The sequence below is a fragment of the Embiotoca jacksoni genome, unplaced genomic scaffold, assembly GCF_022577435.1.
Source record: "Embiotoca jacksoni isolate LCO1_2020_lvr unplaced genomic scaffold, fEmbJac1.0.p SCAF_14, whole genome shotgun sequence".
Taxonomy (NCBI): Eukaryota; Metazoa; Chordata; class Actinopteri; family Embiotocidae; genus Embiotoca; species Embiotoca jacksoni.
This window is the reverse complement of record NW_027185274.1, coordinates 5,865,501-5,883,504: the sequence shown is the minus strand read 5'-3', so window position 1 is coordinate 5,883,504 and position 18,004 is coordinate 5,865,501. Positions and strand designations below refer to the sequence as shown.

At 41.7% G+C, this 18,004-nt stretch overlaps 1 protein-coding gene across 1 annotated transcript in view; it reads left to right on the top strand.

Moving 5' to 3' along the window:
• kcnab1a (potassium voltage-gated channel subfamily A regulatory beta subunit 1a) overlaps nucleotides 1-18,004 on the top strand; it is a 104,091-nt gene continuing 86,087 nt past the window's right edge. The window contains exon 1 of the mRNA XM_069147592.1: nucleotides 1-154. Coding sequence (XP_069003693.1) covers nucleotides 75-154 — 80 coding nt within the window. The 5' untranslated portion in view covers nucleotides 1-74. The remainder of the gene's footprint in view (nucleotides 155-18,004) is intronic.

Sequence of the window (18,004 nt, the reverse complement as noted above, 5' to 3'; positions counted from 1 at the left end):
AGGATGCCAAGCGCAGTTCGGTATCCGGAAAGCAGGTGGCGCAACACCGACACAAGGCGACGTTGATCAGAGAGATGGAGACCAACTGGTACCTGAAAATGTTTGGACTGGGCAAAGAGGAGACAGTCGCACATAAGACTGGCATGCTCTACAGGTCAGTTCAGCACTGAGAGAGTGTGTGTGTGTGTGTGTGTGTGTCTGAAAGGCCTTACATGGCAGTCATGCTTGACAAAGTGCAAACAGATTTAAGGCCTATTGTGTGATACAAAGCAGCTTGTATACATTGACTGCATATAAAAGTGGATGCAGCTTGCAGGTTGTAAAACAGGCTGATGCGGAAGTGCCTTGAAGTGCAATACCACAGAGGGCCTCTAGGCGTGTCTGTTTGACTGACAGGCCTGCGGTGCAGTCGGGTTTCCGCTATCAGTGGGTGGGATGCTGTGTCATCGGGTTTCCAATCAGATCCACCGCTCGCTCCTCGCCACCTCGTCCAAATACGGTCACTTCTGGCTCCAAACCGCTCGGGACTCGCAAGATGGCGACGGCCAGAAACCGAAGTCGAGGCCTCAAGACGGCGGTTCACAAACCAGTAGATGACGTCACGGTTGGTTGCCGCTATGTTGTTGCACAAAACCATTCGTCTATGGATAAATTCATCTCAAGTACTTTGGAACACACAAATGTACGCACACAAAGAAGCTTTCGGGGCTTTCCGGTTCTTGACACATCATTGCCAGTGTGATCAGTAAGTTTATGTAATTACTGAATGCTGCATACACACAGTGTGTGCATTGTGCACTGACAGATTATTCCAGTATTTTTGGGCTCTCTGATAACAAGCGCTTCCCCCTCTGTCCTGTCATTTCATTTGTGTGTCGTAGGAGTCACGCCGGTCATAACGACCCCCGGCTTAGAGTTGTGTCACCTGATCTGGCCATAATGCTAATAGCCAGCATCTGTCTTGCTGCATTAGATTGTGTTGACATCTTCTACCACCATGGTGACAAAACATATGGAGGCTGCAGGGACTGTTTTGATTCTCGTCTGTGTGACTGACAGGAAGAACTCGTAGCGTTCAGTGTAATTCTTACTTTTTGAGGGTATTAGTGAAGTAAGTGTTGGCAATCTTTTATTTTGATCTCTCCATCTAGCCTCTCTTTCATTTCTCACACATGGATATTTTCAGTATTGGGTTCCCCCCCCCCCCCCACCCGACCCCCCTCGCCATGTCTTCCCTCTCATCGTGCTACTCCTCTTTCTTGTTGCTAATCCGTGTCCCATTCCACTCATTCAAATCTAAAGCTTCACATTCATCTTCTGTAGTCCTGCCGTTTCCCTTTCCTCACGTCTCCTCTCCCCTTTCTCTTTAGTGTCCAGCGTCTCTGATGGTTTTGCCTTTGTTCACTCACTAATTTAAGAAAAACCCAAGCAGAGCAGAGACAAGAGAGCGGAATGATAAAGGAAGAAGGACAAAGCGTGGTGAGAAAACGTTGAGGTCTCCCAAATATTTACGGATCCAATTATGTTGTATGTCTATAATCCAAATGTGTCCATTCACTGTTCATAAATTATTTGGCACAAGGTCACAGAAGCAGTACGATACTTTTGCTTTTTGTCTGTGAACATTTTTACAGATTTGATTCACTTAAAAAAAACATAAGGGGGGACTCCCCTACACAGGCTTATTTAAATGCTGGAAACAGTACTAAGAGTTTTGCATTCACCATTACTCCTAAAGACTCGGCATGAAAAGAAACAAAGTGAGGATTTCTTAGCATAGCATGGAAATGCAACACACTAATGGGACGCATAAATCGGTAGTGATACTTTTTCATTGCCATCGTAGCAATGTGGTGCCACTGTAGTCGTGTTTCCTACCACATAAGCACCTACACAGCCAAGGTACTTTTTTCTATTGTAGCCTGTTTTATTTATTACCACAAAATCCTTCCTTAAACTGTGTCCTTTTGTTTGTTCTTTGTACATAAAAAAGGCCGTAGACACGCGTTTTAACTGAAAATTTTAACAAAAATGAAAATGTGACACTTCCGAAACACAATTAAGGACATCAGGTTGTTACTACCAATGTGGCTTTTAAATGTTATTTAAGAATCGTCCTGAGGACATGGCGGCAGCTGCACACTTCACATGCTCTTTATTTACAGGCTCATGAAAATATGATGAAAGCCTTGCGGATTGACTGACAGACTGACAGGTGTGTGTGGAGTGAGGACTGTGTGTACGGTTTGTGAGAGTGTGTTTAACGAGTATGTTTCCAATGTGATGAGCTCTACAGACCACCAATAAAAAAAGGACTACAGTGTGAATCACTATAAGATTAGCGCGACCTTCACACACCTGCACATACTGTCTCACACTGACAAAAAACATTTAATAATTCATAGAGAATTAAATCCATTGTGATCTTATTTTCCGATCACTGGGACCCCGTTATAATAAATTGGATTCAGTCTTCTACTCAATGACAACTAATAATATAATCGACTCTGACCTAGAAAAGACATGAGCATGAGCTGAACCCCCCCAAAAGACCCCTTCTTGCCAGTCAGCCAATTTATGCCACACACACGCACACGCACACGCACACACGCATGCACGTCTGCCAGTTCTCCTCTCTGAGCCCCTGACATGGATGCCAAACAGCATGCGATGGATGGATATCCCCACTCCCCTTCTCGTTTAAATCAGAACAATTGCTGCAATTTTTAGCTCTCCAGTGATTCTGCATTAAAAACTGGGGCAGAATATAATCACAGAAATCCTGAGCTTTTCTAAAAGCTCTATAAATAACCTCTTCTCCCTCTTAAATATGCATTTTCTTTCCCTGGCACAAATCAATTGAATGGTAATTTGTTTTTGACAAAGACAAAATATTTAAACGGCAAGCTTTGAAAATCAAATGAACATATCCTACCTGAACAGATGAAGCCATCCAGTTTTCTGTCATAGGAAAATGTATACGATGATATGTATAATTAGCATATTTTAGGATATCGTTTGATTGTACTTTATTGTACATTGATTGATTTTATGTTGTTCTCATATAGGGTCAGCAATCCACTGATTTGTTGGATGATTAAATCATGAGATTGTGGGGTGGTATTGGACTAAAAGCATTACATTAAGTGAAATAATGATTTAAATAGAGTAAATTAGGAAACCAAACAAGTAAACAGTCATCAGATGGTCAGCAGGTCAGTAATAAGAAGCACCGTCCCTTTAATGATGCAGAAACACCCGTCTTATTGATCCTCAGAATTACAGCAGCTTGAATTCATGCTTGTGTTTGTACTGTAGTTGTTTTTACACTGATCTAAAAGGGCTATTCTGCAATGCTCTTGGATTTCTACAACTGATTATGATAATTTAATCAGTTAGCCATATTAACGTGGTGGAAAAGAATCAGTATATTCAGGATTAATCTCGGGCAAACCAGACTTCCCAGAATCTGCCACATCCCGGCATCATCCTGTATGTCAACAGCTGCTCCGCGACTGACCACGAGAGTCAGTCTGACCCTTTTCTTTATGCTTCGAGAGTTATGTTTAGACAACACTGATGAAATATGTGGCAAACTTTGATTTGAGTAGGTTTTATATCTTTTACAGTTGAAAGGTGCTGATGGAATAGTTATGTCTTTTAAGCACAGTTTACAATGTTTATGATGAAGTGGATCTATAAGTAACATGTGCCATAAAGTGAAATTAACTGTAAAAGGTGTCGTTAAATGTATATTATGACTTTCACATTTAATTCCTACAGTCTAACTTTAATCTCCCACCTCATCATCTGCGTCATCAATCCCTGCGGTGTCCAAAGGTAACACAATGTGTGGAATAGTTTTTTTTTTTTTTTAATCATGGACTTCCTGATTTGCGTTCAACATCCTCCTTCTCTTCCTCTCTGACCATAAGACACAAGCAGGTCCTTTTATGCCCTGACTCCCAATGATCTGTCAGCGTATCAGGATTAGATACAGTATAATGTGTTGAAATGAATTAACAAAATGATCAATCTCCTCCCTGGTCCTTCCAACACTTCAGAATAATTACTGCTTTTGTCGTTAGAGGGCAGCTCGGTCTCTGCGGGCAATTGTAAAGGTTACATTTAAAAATCCATTATTATGGTTGAGCATTTCTCTGTAATGCAGCACAGTGTTAACAATTTTACTAATTACTTTCTGTTTTATCCCTGTAACTCAAAACATTTTCTCATACCCAAAAAGAAGAACTATATTTAGATAAATATTGTAAACGTCTGACGACTAGTCAACTATTGACTTGAATTCCCGAGTATTATTCGATTTGGAGACTGTTTCTTATGGGGCAGTCCCAGTATCTAATCTATATCTTTTTAAACCCAAAACATCTCTCATAGCCAGGGAGCAACAGCCTGGTTCGAATGATAACGACAACCAACAGTGTATCACTGCCCTTCTCTGACCAGGTATGAGGATTATATTTCTTCATACCCCTGGCAGTAGGTGTGACAACAGTGTGGCAACATGATACAGGGAGAACAAAAACACATGTTCCAGTAGATCATGATGGATAAAGCATGGGGATCGTGCCAAGAGTTGCAGTTCATCCACACAGCAGCCCCGTTTTTGCACTTGCATGGGAATATGCTAAAAGTATCCATCTCTCAATAGATGGAAACACTGCCGATTCCAAAAATAGGGCTAAGATTTAACGTATTATTGCAAACAAAATACTGTTGAATAGTATGTTCTGTTCATCTTTACACACCTCTTCTTTGATTAAATAAGTTGAGAAGAGGAGCGTTAGGACAGCTAAAATGTAAATTATGCAATACTGCACTTGGTGTATTGGTCTTATATCTCATACAGTCAATGTAATAATATCCGCCTCACTCTGCAGCATTAATCTAGATTTTCCGTGATAATAACAATGGGATTTAGCGGTGAATGTAGGCCAACACACTGGTGTTAAACAGGAGCAGAACAGTCCCCGAGGGCTGGAGACTGATCACTGACATAATTATTGCTGCCATAAAATCAGACGGTATAGAAAGAGCTCTCTCATTGTTATAAAAATATTGAATATTGTTTTAAACGCTGCAGATAGTAAGAGGTTGCAACCACCTCCAATCTTTTTAAACTCATAAAAAGAAAAAGAAGCTGTACAGTGCTGTGGTGTGCTGCTCTACTTGTTCTACTTCTATCATACTGGGCTCAGTGGGTAATTGTTAGACATATGCAATCATTACATGGGGATTCACTCACTGGGGAGAGCACTTGGGGCAAAATGAAAGAGACAGCTAATTAGTCTCAGGGAACAAGGAGCTGATTGTAAAAGTTAAGAGTGGAAGTAGATGTGAAGAGGAAGAAGAATGTAAAAGCAGAAGATAAAACACAAAAAAGACAGACTAAAGTTCAGACCACATTTCTGCCTCAGTTTTTTTGGACTGTAAACCAGGGTTTCAAACTGGCCTCTCTCCCTCCCTGTGCCTCTCTACCTTCTTTTTGTTATTCTTGTCAGTGACTCACCTGGCCACATGCTGAGGGGCTCAAAGGGAAAATGTGACCGTTCTGAACACCAGAGTCCAAAACATAAAGTACCACAGACAGAAAGAGAGACACAAAGGAACTCGAGTGAGACAGCAGCAAAAGGAAAGTGAGGTTTTTTTTTTTTTACAAGAGAGCATTAGTTGTTGCGCTGATATTAGGCTTTACTGTAAATCACTGTTTGCGCGTGTCTAAGGATGAGTGTATCTAGTGTCTATAAATACACTGTAAACACACTCTGGCGTTGCATAAGCTCAGATGACATTCCTGCTGCCAGGCAGGATCACTTTTTCCACCGACCCTGCTGGACAACAGACACAGCTGCCTCTCCACCCAATTATGAGTTCAGATGTGTCTGCACGCACTGTTGTCCCTGCACTGGTTAAAAAAACAAAGGTTATGTCCCATGCAAAAATAATCCAAATTTATACTCTCATGTACATAAAAGAACAGTACCAAGGAAAGTTGTGCCCCTCTGTGTTGGCAGACTATTGCTAGACACTAAAGAGGGATGTTCCTGAGGCCAAATATAGGCAAAAATCATACTCTTGTGCATTTTTGAAGTAAGTTTGTGCATATTGTTGTGTAACAGCAGCCTTATTTATGATGTAACATACAGTCACTTAAAAAAGTAAAAACATAAACAAAAAGTATGATTTAAAAAAAACGTCCAGCTATTTGAAGTTAAAATTTTGTAGCCCAGTGTAGTTTTCAATAGAGTGTCGTATTCTTTTAGGTGTAGAAATACACTCCTGAGGTTAAATTTACAGGGTGGAATTTTATTACAATAAACAGCTCCGGCTGCACATTCACACGTGGTCACTCATAGTTCAGATAATGTTCCCATGTGTCATTACAATGATGACACTTTCTTAATATTTTGGGGTTTTCCATCGTTCATTTCATTCTGTAGTGTGCGTGCGCACGCACGTGTCACATTTGGATATTTTGGTCGAGCAGAAAGAAATGCCAAGTTTTTGCTGAATACCAAAGCAGTGGAAGAATAAGATTCCTGTGTGTGTGTGTGTGTAGAAAGAGTGACAGTGTGTATCTAAACACAAAGTTGGTCATATGGGAGAATGGCATTCCTCATGATTCCCACAATTCACTGGAGGACCAGACGTGATGTCATTGAGCACTCCCATGAGGAGGCCAGAGGTGAGAGATAATATACAGTGTGTGTGTGTGTTTGTGTGTGTACATGTGTGTGTATGGGGAGAGAGAGAAAGAGTGAAATCAGAAAACAGGCTTCTCCATTTTGTTTTTCGGTTCACCTCATTACAAAAACACTGCCCTCAGACTGTGTGCAATTGTGCAGAACACGCTGTTGGCTGTGTGCAAGTGTACGTGTTTATTTTAGGTATTTATTATCGGCAAGACTTCAGAGTACACTTTGTTTAAAGTGAGAGAGCAGGGTAAGAAAGGAAAGACAGAAAGAGATGAAAGAGATCGATGAAGGAGAAACAGAAAAACTTCTATATGCACAGTGTAATGAGTCTGTCCGTGGCAGATAAAGAAAAAAATATGAAGAGATGGGGGGAAAAAACAAGCAAATGGCAGGAGAGACAAATGTTGGAGGAGGGAAAAGAGGAAAATCAGGAATAAGTGAGAGCTTGTGAGGGAATACTGGGAGACAAAGGAGGGATGATGAGGAGGAGAAGTGGCAGAGAGGATAAGAGAGAGGTGGAGAGAAAAAGGGTAAAAATGAAGGAGAGAGTGAGAGACAGACAGATAGAGAGAGAGAGACACAGACAGAGACACAGCTGGAGACAGAGGGGGAGAGAGCAAGAGAGAGACAGAAGGAGGGAGAGAGCGAGACAGAGAGAGGGAGGGAAAAACGTCCCAGATTCCCATTCCATTTAATAGGGAGCAAAACCAAACTGAGCTTATAATGTAGACTGGCTGAGCAGGGGGCAAAGTGACAGCATGAGTGTGTGTGTGTCCTGTGAGAGAGGAGGAGAGGGGGAGTTATGTGTGTGTCTCTCTCTCTCTGTCTGAATGTGTGCAGAGAACATATGTGCCACAGCACATGAAGTACATGTAAGGAAAAAGCCTGTTTTCCCTGTGTGGACGTACAGCCTGCTGACAGATCGGACTCAAGTCAAGTTCAATTATGGACTCCACAATTCAGTTTCAAAACAACTTTTTCTACGTTGGATTTTCCTGCACCGCTTCCTAGTGTTTTTCTGAAATGAGAGGAGTATACTCATGTGGAGTTTTATCCAGAGGAATACTTCACACTCAGCTTTAATCAAATGCTCACGCACACACTCCTCTGCTCCATGTAGTGCTGTGTGGGCAAGGGGCCTACCTGGATTACTCTGAGCGTACATGTTTGTGGGACACACCAGCAGAAGAAGGGAGAGATTGAAAGAGAGGATAAAGTGAAGAAGGCGGCTGGAATATGTATCTGTACAAAGCAACATGCCCGGAGATCCCCAACCCGAAGCAGAAGAGCTCCAGGGGTCAGGGCGGGGTCCAGCCCCAAGGCCCAGGTCAGGGGAGGCTGGTGAGGGAGACGTCCACGGGGACGGGGACGCGACCCTTCGCTCCTCTCATGCTGTGGACGGCAAACAAACCCAAGAGTGTAGTGGAGCTCAAACAGCTGGAGGAGTTTCTCAACTTCCACTCGTTGTTGCTGCACGACACAGTGAAGAGTCAGACAGGCATGGTCTACAGGTAACCCTGCCTCAATACGTCCATGTGTTCTTATATAGCCTCTTCTTTTTACAGCTGTGGGTTCATTTTGGATTATTCTGCCATATTGATCGATTTTTATTTTTTTTAATTTTTTTTTTATTATTGTTTGATGTTTTTTATGCCAGAGTTGACCATATGAATATTAGGATTGAGGGACTTGTTTGGTTGGTTGTTGCTGGTAGTCTTTTGGGCAGTAATTTTCTATAAAGTCCGGCATGTTGTGCTCAGATTATCTTTAATTGGAGATAAAGAAGTTTGCACATCAGCAACTGTTATAATTGTACAAAAAGGTCATCTGATGTGTGGGTACAGCCTAGAAAAGTTAAAAAATCAGGACTTCAACAGTTGAAAATCATCAGAAAAATCCCTGAATTTTCCCCCATACTATATATATACTGTTTCAACGATGTTAAGGTCACTGGTGCTAGAAAATGCACAGCCCACTGCATCATGGGGACTATTGATCTCATTGTGAAACATATCAGCTGATTGATCATTCTCTGAAGGATTACACTGTATTTCTGATCGGATTTTCCTCTGGAGTTCTTCATAACTTATTAAATAAATGTTTTTTTAAGACTATGAGGTTCCCTACACTGATGATGTAAGAGGTTTCATGCTACCGTATTTGAGGCAGGCACATGCGCACACAGAACTAAATCATGAGGCAGGAAAAATAGTGGAGTACCACAAAAAGTAAATAAACGTGAACCTGAACACAAACTTTAACGCATCCATGAGCACATATTTTTATCGTTGTTAATTGTTTTCACTTCATACTTTTCATATTCAATTTATTTTGTGGATATGAAGTATGTAAATTTCTAGTGCCTGCATTCATAATGGCTTCACAGTACTTTAAAGGGTGCATTTTAAACACCAGTTGTTTATGCACTGGGGATGAGATACAAGTAATTCATCAGTTTTTGTTTTAAAATTAAATTGTCGTCCAAATGTTAAATGCGAAATGAGTTTCGCTGGGAAGGTAATCCAGTTCACGTAGGTCAGGCTCAGGCTGGTAGGATGTGCCGTGTTTGTTGATTTTCCTCTAGTTTGTCATCTGTGACGAAGCATCATGTTGGAGAGTGTTTTGAGTGAGTGTGATTGGAACTCTGTGGATCGCTGCTCAGCCCTCAGGCAAGAGAGCAGCGTGTAGCTGCTTTGCACTGCATTGTGTTGTTATGTCCAATGAAGAACAAAGGGGTTTCATTCTCTGGTGGAGTTTCTGTTGTTAACTTCAGCTTGTTTATCTTAAAACATTTTTTTTTTGTCCCTGAAAGCTAGGATTTATGGATTAAAAAAAAAAAAAAATCGAAATAAACAACCACTTGACTCACATTCACACAGCAACGCGTAATCACTGCTGCCGTCCACAAGTATTGTCAGATGCCTAAGAACACTACCGCAGGAACCACAGAATGATAATAGTAGCTCAAAACTGCATTATGTTGTTTATCTGCATAGTTATGAACTATAAGAGAAAAAAAACCCCCTCAAATTTCCAGCTTCTGATTGATAAAATGAGCTAAATTCCTCTGGTAATCATGAGACACGTCATTTTCTGATTTACCAACAGAAAATATGCATTCGGCTGCACAGTGTGGTTTAAAATTGTATGTCCATGCGTGGTTCATATTGGGACTGGCTGCTGGCTTAGCATTTCCATGAACTACATTTTGGTCATTCGAAACAGTCCATATTTGACTGTATTACATTCAGTGCAAAAGTAACATGACCTAAACTTATTCTGTTGTCCTGGTACAGAGGAGATGGCAGCATGGTGCGTGACTTTTTTCCGTCACCCCTCTGTGCCCACCAATGGAGAGAGAGAAAGGGGGAGCAGAGAGGAGAGGTGGTGCGACTGCAGCCTGTATCCCTGTTGGATCAACCTGGCTATGGGAGCTCATATGGCCATGCGCTGCGAGCATTTTTGCCTTGGGACCTTGGCATATGCGTGTCCAAGGGTCTGTGTGTGTCGAAGAGTTTGCGGTTGTTGCCATGGTAACCCGATAAAACAGCTGGCTGTCCACGTCATTTTCCAGGTCAGTGTGTTATCAGTGGTCAAGACCCAAACTGGGCAGTACATCTGCACAGACAAACTGGAAACCATTCTCTTCCCTGGTCCTCAAAACCAGCAGTGCCTTTACCCAAACAAGAGTTGACTACAAAACATTATTATAAAAAGCTTTTTTTTTTTTTTTTTTGCATATAAACACCCCAAAGGAAGAGATGCAAATCAGTGAGGTGCCTTCAGTGCCCTTCCAATCTGTTTTCCTGCTGGCTCTGAGAGGTGAGTCGTGACATGGAAGCATTTCTGAACCCTTAAAACAAGAAATGTTCTCCTATGATGCCCTGTTGTACATTTTTATGACAATTTCACCAAGATGTTTTTTCATTTAGTGTAAACAAAACGTTTGGGAGAAAATTGCATATGGCTGTCTAACTACAATGAAACGTCATATAGGTATACAGTATCAAAAACTACTTTGGAGCCAGCCCTCTGGAGTGGCCCTCACTGGTGTTACACTCAAGGCACTTTGAAGGTGGCTTAACTTTTCAAACCCGGAGTTTACATACAGTCTATGTACCCATCAGTGTATTGTCTATGGCTGGATACAGTGATATATCCAGCCTCTAGACGAAGGCGAGCGACACCATTCACTTTCATTCACATCTCCGTTCTTCAAGCCAGAGTACCCTGAAAAAAAACATACAAAAGCAAACTCCACACAGAAAGGCTGCAGCCCCTACGCAGGTTCGAGCCCAGCTCCGCCGAGGTCTGAACCCTCAACCGTCTTGCTGTGAGGCGACAGTGCTAACCACTGCGCCACTGTCCCACCCATCTGACCAAAAATTCCCCCAACTGTTTTGTTGATTTTTAGTCCTTGCGACGACACAAGATCACAGTTGCACAGCATATTGTCCCCGAATTGTTTGATTCATTCAAAATTATACAAAGAGCGCAGATGGCAAGCGGAAAACGAGACAAACTACATGCAGATATGAGCCTCAGCTTCACAGCGTGCCCTCACATGCCCCACAGTTTATTATTCATGAGAGTGTGTGTGTGTCTGTTTGTGGGGCGCGAGTGTGTGTTTTCAGTTGTGAAGGAGCATCTGCGAGTGTTTGTGGGACAGCCAACGCTGCTTCATGTGTGCATGTTCACTGTATCGTTAACGTGAATCTTGACCATGCAGGCCGCGGTGACAACTTGCTGCTGCTCTGTTCAGAACATATGCATTCAACATGTCCTCTGGGCTAATGTGGCCAATGTTAACGCTAATGATCTAGTCAGGGCCAGATACTGTTGTCATGTGACATTGTTACTGAAGCATGATAGAGAGCCAGACATCAACCACTTTGTTTCACTTTAAAAAAAAAAAGCTTCAGAAACTGATTTTGACAGGTAGCCAGCTCACATGTTGCACCTGAACGCCTCATCACCGAGAGAACCACCGACTCAGGTTCACGCTGGTGTTTCCTTTGACTCCGTCCTTCCCCTACTTTGCTTTATTTGCTGTCTCAATCTTTGTATATTGCATTAGAGGGGGGTGCAGCTGTTACAGTATGTTATTATTCAACGCCTCCACCATCTGCCGTTTTTGAATCACTTAAGTGTGAAAAATCTTCCTGCTTCACTTGAAACGCTTTTGGAAATTTGTAAAATGCTACATTATGTCTGCTGGGATGCAGCAGTATTTTCTGCTTCATGGTTTCGCCTCTTTTTGTGACATTATAGCGCTGAGGACATACTTTGGTGATGATGTCTGGGTTTAGTTTCAGCAGGTGTTTGCTTCAGGACAGGGAAGCAGCTTCTTTTGTCCTCATTTGGGTAATTAAACGAGCATTAAGCTGAAATATATTTGTGTTCCAGTAAAAACCGAAAAGCATAAATCGAGTTCATCCCCTTTTAACCTAAATGCAGGAGTAATTGCAGAGGAAAATGCAATCTGCTGATCTTTGATTACTCACTGAATTAAAGCAGGCATCACTTCAATCAGCGTAATGGGGAAATAGATTAACTGAAAGACCATGATATCACTGGACACAGAGCAGGGGATCGCTGGGTACAGGAGGGACAGTGAAGGGACATTTAGACCTCCAGGGGGCAGAAGGTCACATTGTGAAGCATATGCCATGTGCTGTTGGGTGTACCAGTGTGTGTGGATTTGTGTTGTTCTTGTTGTGGGGACAAAATCTGTTTACACACACACACACACACACACACACACACATCGTTGGGTCTAGCCTTCCTTTTGGGGACAAAAATATCCCCAAGAACATAACATTTTAATATGAAGTTTTGGTTTGAGGTTAGGGTAATGGCAAGTTGTCGTCGAGTTCTGGGTGAGGCTCCAGACAATTTGTGTGTGTGTGTGTGTGTGTGTGTGTGTGTGTGTGTGTGTGTGTGGGCAGACAGTCTGGATGTTTGTCAGTCCATGTGATTAAACGAGCTCTGCCTGCTAAATGACTGGTGTGAAGATGACAGTTACCGAGTCCCCACAGTTGCTTCTCTTCTTTCACACTTTTTTCTTTGTGCCTTTATTCTGTAGCAATTTTGTTTTCAATATCTTTGTCCCTCAACTATTTGTATTCAGAGAGTTTTCAAAAATGTGAACATTAGATGTAAAAGATCAATGATGCAAAACTCTGCATTAAAAAAGGACTCTATTTTGAGTTTATCACTTCTGCTTTGTTTTCTTTAATACTGAGTTAAAAAAGAAAGAAAGAAATATTAACAGCATTTCAAACTGATTCAATTATTAAAATTATTATTATTAAGCAGCCCTGCAATTACTGATTACTCTACTGGTGGTTCTTCTTTTGCATAATGCAGTTTTACATTGAATTAACCCTTTCTTTAACAGATGTGAAGCTTTTACACTAATCTGGACTTCCCAGCTATAAAGTGTAGTTGTTTGCTTTAGACTCACCCTCCACATATTTTATGTTTTGTCTGAGGAAAAGTAATTTCAAACTTTCTTTCTGTGCTCCACCTAACTTTAAAGTTAAAACACAGTCCATACATAATAGAATACAATGGAGCTGTGCAGTGCAGCCGTGACCATTTATTGACTACAGCCTGTCTAAAGCTTCTGCTCGCTTGTGTTCACCAACAGTGTTTAGACTGTGACATCTGCCTATGTAAGGAGAAACTAGCCAGGCACGTCACTTTATTCATTACGGTGCCTCACAGACAGAAGCAGGGAGAGTGAAGAAGTGTCAGACAGTAACTGGAGAAGGACAGCGCTAAAATATAAAACATTTTTGTTCTGTGTAGTGTTCATGATCAAGAACAAGAAGATGAGGCCGAATCTGTCTCACTTTGTGTTGTGTATATAAGTGTCTGTCAGCTTTTCTGGATGTGCAATAATGTGTGCGTGTCTTGGTGTCTCTCAGTCTTTAGCTTGTAATCAAGAAGCAGTCAGCTAAATTCTGCACTCAACCAGTGATGCACACACACACACACACACACACACACACAGCCAGACAAACATATACATGCATATAATAGCGTCAATTGCTCATTCTTAATTCATTTGGAAAACAAGTGAATATTTAACAGAAGAGCTGGTGTCCTCTCTAAATACTTAATTACTCAGGCAGTCACAGACACGTGTGTGTGTGTGTGTGTGTGTGTGTGTGTGTGCAGTTGTACACACATCTTGCTTGCCATTTTGTACATCAGAATTTACGTGTGTTTAAATCACTGTGACTAAATTGAAACAAGAGACAAAATTTTAAAAAATTCACAGTGTTGTGAAGTATACTATAGTTCAAATTTCTTAACAAGTTGTTTTCTTTTAAAACTCCTACCTGTATGTACATTTAGAAGTACCTGGTTTAGAGCCTTTTCTATTATGAATGCTGAAGAGGGCACTAAACTGTGAAGGCTTTACACAGGGTATTAGACCAACCAAGATCCTGTAACACCTTTGGCTTAGAACCAGTCATGTAAGAAATGACTTTAGACGTAGAGAAAGGAAGCGCTTCATTTTGTACTGTAATTACAAGTTGGGAAAGTCGGTTTAATCAGAGGGTTTATGGTGCAGAGTATTCAATTAAGTTACACACTAAAGCTGGGATAATAACTGCACATTCACTCAAGTACTGTGCTTCAGTACAAATTTAAGTTACTCTCTTACTATGAATATAATAACACTTTATACTTTTACTCTACTACAATTTGGAAGAAAATAAAACAACAACCTAAAAGACAAAAAACAACAACCAAAACCCCATTTAAAAACAATTTAAAGAAATTGGTGGCCCCTCTGTATTTGACCAGCTGCTAAATGTCCTTCACCACTATTATTCCATTACAAGCTTATGAATAAATAAGACTTAGGAGTCGAGTTGGTCGAGCTTACAGTTTAACTCAATGTATCCATGGCAACATTAGAGCTCGTTTTCCTGTAAAAGTTTACATCGATTCACTTGAAAGACTTGAAACAACATTTCCCCACAAGAGTTGGCTGAAATACACATTTAAATTCAGATTTTCTCAGACTTAAATAAAAATGAAAGATCGAGTGCTATAATGCCGCCCCTGCTCAACGTCAACTGATAACCGCCTTAATCTTTCTTGAACAATCGGATCAGGATCTGTAATTATGAGAACAACATCACAATCCACCCCCAAAAAATTAGACTTCTGCTCCGGTTAAAGTTGGGAGTGAAATACACGTTGCTGTCATCTGCACCAATATCAATGATAAATGTTGCGTTCAAATTTTTCTAAATACCTCGAGTGTTTGCTGACGGTTACAGAAATGTCAGAGGCTATGGAAGTTCATTTTTCGTTGGATGTTAAGCTAATATATTGTAGTTTTCGTCGTGTGGAGTCTGAACGGCCTCATCTTTTCCCTCTGTGTCTTTGCATTTCCCGCCTTACGTTCTCTCACTGTTAGTTTGCTAAATTGCTCGCCTCCGTGGCTTCTGGATGCAACAGTATTTTTACGCCTGAACCGCTTGAATGCCGAGCGTACGGTGCACACGTATGCTGTAACCGTGTTTTAACCACGAGCTCACGAGTTCCATTCAAACGCAGTTAAAGTCAGTAAGTTTTCCTGCTCCAACAGGTGCAACATAATCAGGAGGAAAGTCTTGAGACGAGCTCTAATCAGATCACGTAAGTGAAAACACCTGGGCAGATGTGCAGTCATCAACTGATGTAACAATGCAAGTGACTGATATCAAATTTCTCTGATGTAGTGAAAGAAATGCATCATTTTAACAGTATATATGGTGCATATCGTGAGGAATGTTTTCGAAATTCAAGATTGTCTTAATATAACAGAAACAACAACTTTTTACCAGATGTTTAAAATGTTTCGTTGTAAAATACCAAAAATAATCTATACAGATTATAGTACTTGATGTTGATTAATGTCTTCTCTCTTACTTAACACTCTTTTATTTAAAAGTCGCTTTAGGGACATTTCATTGATTTATTGACCCGGCGGCTTGCTTTGTTCTCGCGCTGAAACAAAAACCATAACCTTCATCTGTACCAAAAGCAGACGGAAGGTGGTTTATTGTTTTTGTTATGAAATTATATTTGTTTCACCAGTTTTCTCCACAGTTAGTAAATGCTGTTCCCATCGGGAGGCATACAGGGCAGCCCCTCCAACACTTTCACTCCCACTCCCACTCCCACACGTCACCATGTCATTAGTCAGGTTTTGAGTGAGCTAATGCATGTTCTTGACACGACTCGTCAATAAATCAACTCTACAGCTTGAAATATATGCTGGACTCTCAACGCACACAGCTATTACTCTTTTCCACCTCTTCCTTTTCTCAGCAACACACGCGCACACACGCACACACACGCGCACACACACACACACACACACACACGCACACACACATATGCACACACAGCCCCAGACCTCTGGTGTTTCACTTATGTCAGCATGAGCTGGCTGTATGAATCAATAGGGCATCAGTTTGCCCTACTGACATGCTCATTTAGGAGAGTGGCAGTCGGGGGTTGACGGCTGTTGGGACGAGCCAAACAGGATCGCCATGCTCCGCTGACCAGTCTCTGAAACTCTCTCGGCTTTAAAAATGGTGGCAGCTTGACAAAAATAATTTTGTATTTAATCTGAGAAAGACAATTTGAGATATTGAGTACTGGCAAGTAAACAAAAGTCTCATGATGAGGCCGGAGAGGTGAAGTAATTCAGCCTATTGATTCATGTATGTCTCGCTCGTGTGTAACGAGCAACATATTGTGAAAACAGGGCCGGCATCGATCCACCTCTGTCTCCCCGTCGTTCTCGCTCTCCGCTCTGGTCTTTAGGTATCGCTGCCTCGCTCCTCCCCTCTCTTGGCATTTGTCCATTATTGATGAGGGCTGATAAGCGGTTACTCAGGAGGCAGTGCTCTCCTCGGGTCTCAGCGAGGTTGCTTGAGGATAACGCCCCAGTCGAGTGGAGCTTCGTCTCACTCTCCCACACTGCGTCACTTAAAAGGAAGGGAGCCTTGCCAAGTTACAGTTTGTGGCTGCTTTACACACACCCATCCTTTTACTTTAAATCTGTTAACGGGTGTTCAAGGTGACTCTGTAGCCTTTGGCAAATCAGACCGCAGCCAAAGTACCATAACTCATACTGATAGTCTGTGAGGTCTGAGCACACATTCAATTAGAATTCCCACAGGTATTCACTAATAGGCGCGTTTGTAGCGAGGATGGGACTGAACCATTTTCTGTTCACAGACTATTTTAAGATAAGTCTTTAAGATAAGAGCCACAGCTTAATAGCTAATTTGTAATGATGGTGCAGTACACAGGAGGCGTAGTAACGTGGGTGTGCGAGATAAACCCCATGAGACGAAATGGAGACACTTTTAAAACATGTTTAACTGTTACGTGGTGCGAGTGGGTGGGAGAGTTAATAGAAGGAAGATGCAGAATGAGAGTCTTGGGAGACGGGGAAGGAGATCAAAAGAGGCAGAAACAGACACCGAAGCTGTTTGCCCTTTAATTTGTTGTTTGGTGGTGTTACCTCCAGGGGGAGCCATGGACCTGCTGTCACTGACAGCGGACATGAAAGCATGTGCTCTCTGTGTCATGTTGAAAAGCTAATGTCACACATCTTCAGAAATGCAAAGAGTAGCACCCTGAATGCACACAGTGTCATCTTTGTCGTTGTTGATAACTGGCCACAAACTGTGCGCAACTGGTGGTTGTGAATCAGAGCAGCTGAAAGTCACTTATTCGTGTGTTTGCATGTGTGTTTGCCGAAGGAGGAGAAAATGTTTGACCACATTAAAATGCTGCTTTGAAAGGTGCTGCAGTGCTCATGCAGAGGTGGAATCAGTTGTACCGTCGCCTGCTGTGAAAGAGGCGTCCATTTCACATCTAACCATGCTGCTCCAAGAGATAAACAAAGGCACACGCTTTTCCTTTTCATGTCATTTTCCTTCCCTTCCACAAATTTTCCTTCACTTTTCATCTCGCTGTCACCCTTGTGTTTTTATGTTTATTTTCTCTTCTTTCTTACTCTCTTGTTGTCTCCTTTTATTCTGTCATTTTCTCTTTGTTTTTTTCTACACTCCTTTGGTCCTGTCATTAGTTTTAGCCCTTCATCTGCGTTTTTGGGCAGTCACACTTGCAGTGGACACTCAGTTTTAGTGACACCATACAGCTCTGCTTTACAGCACTGACGCAGGCAAAGTTTATATTTCCTCAGATCAGCACTTTTCCTGGTGTGTGTGTGTGTGTGTGTTTTCCCAGGATGTAATATA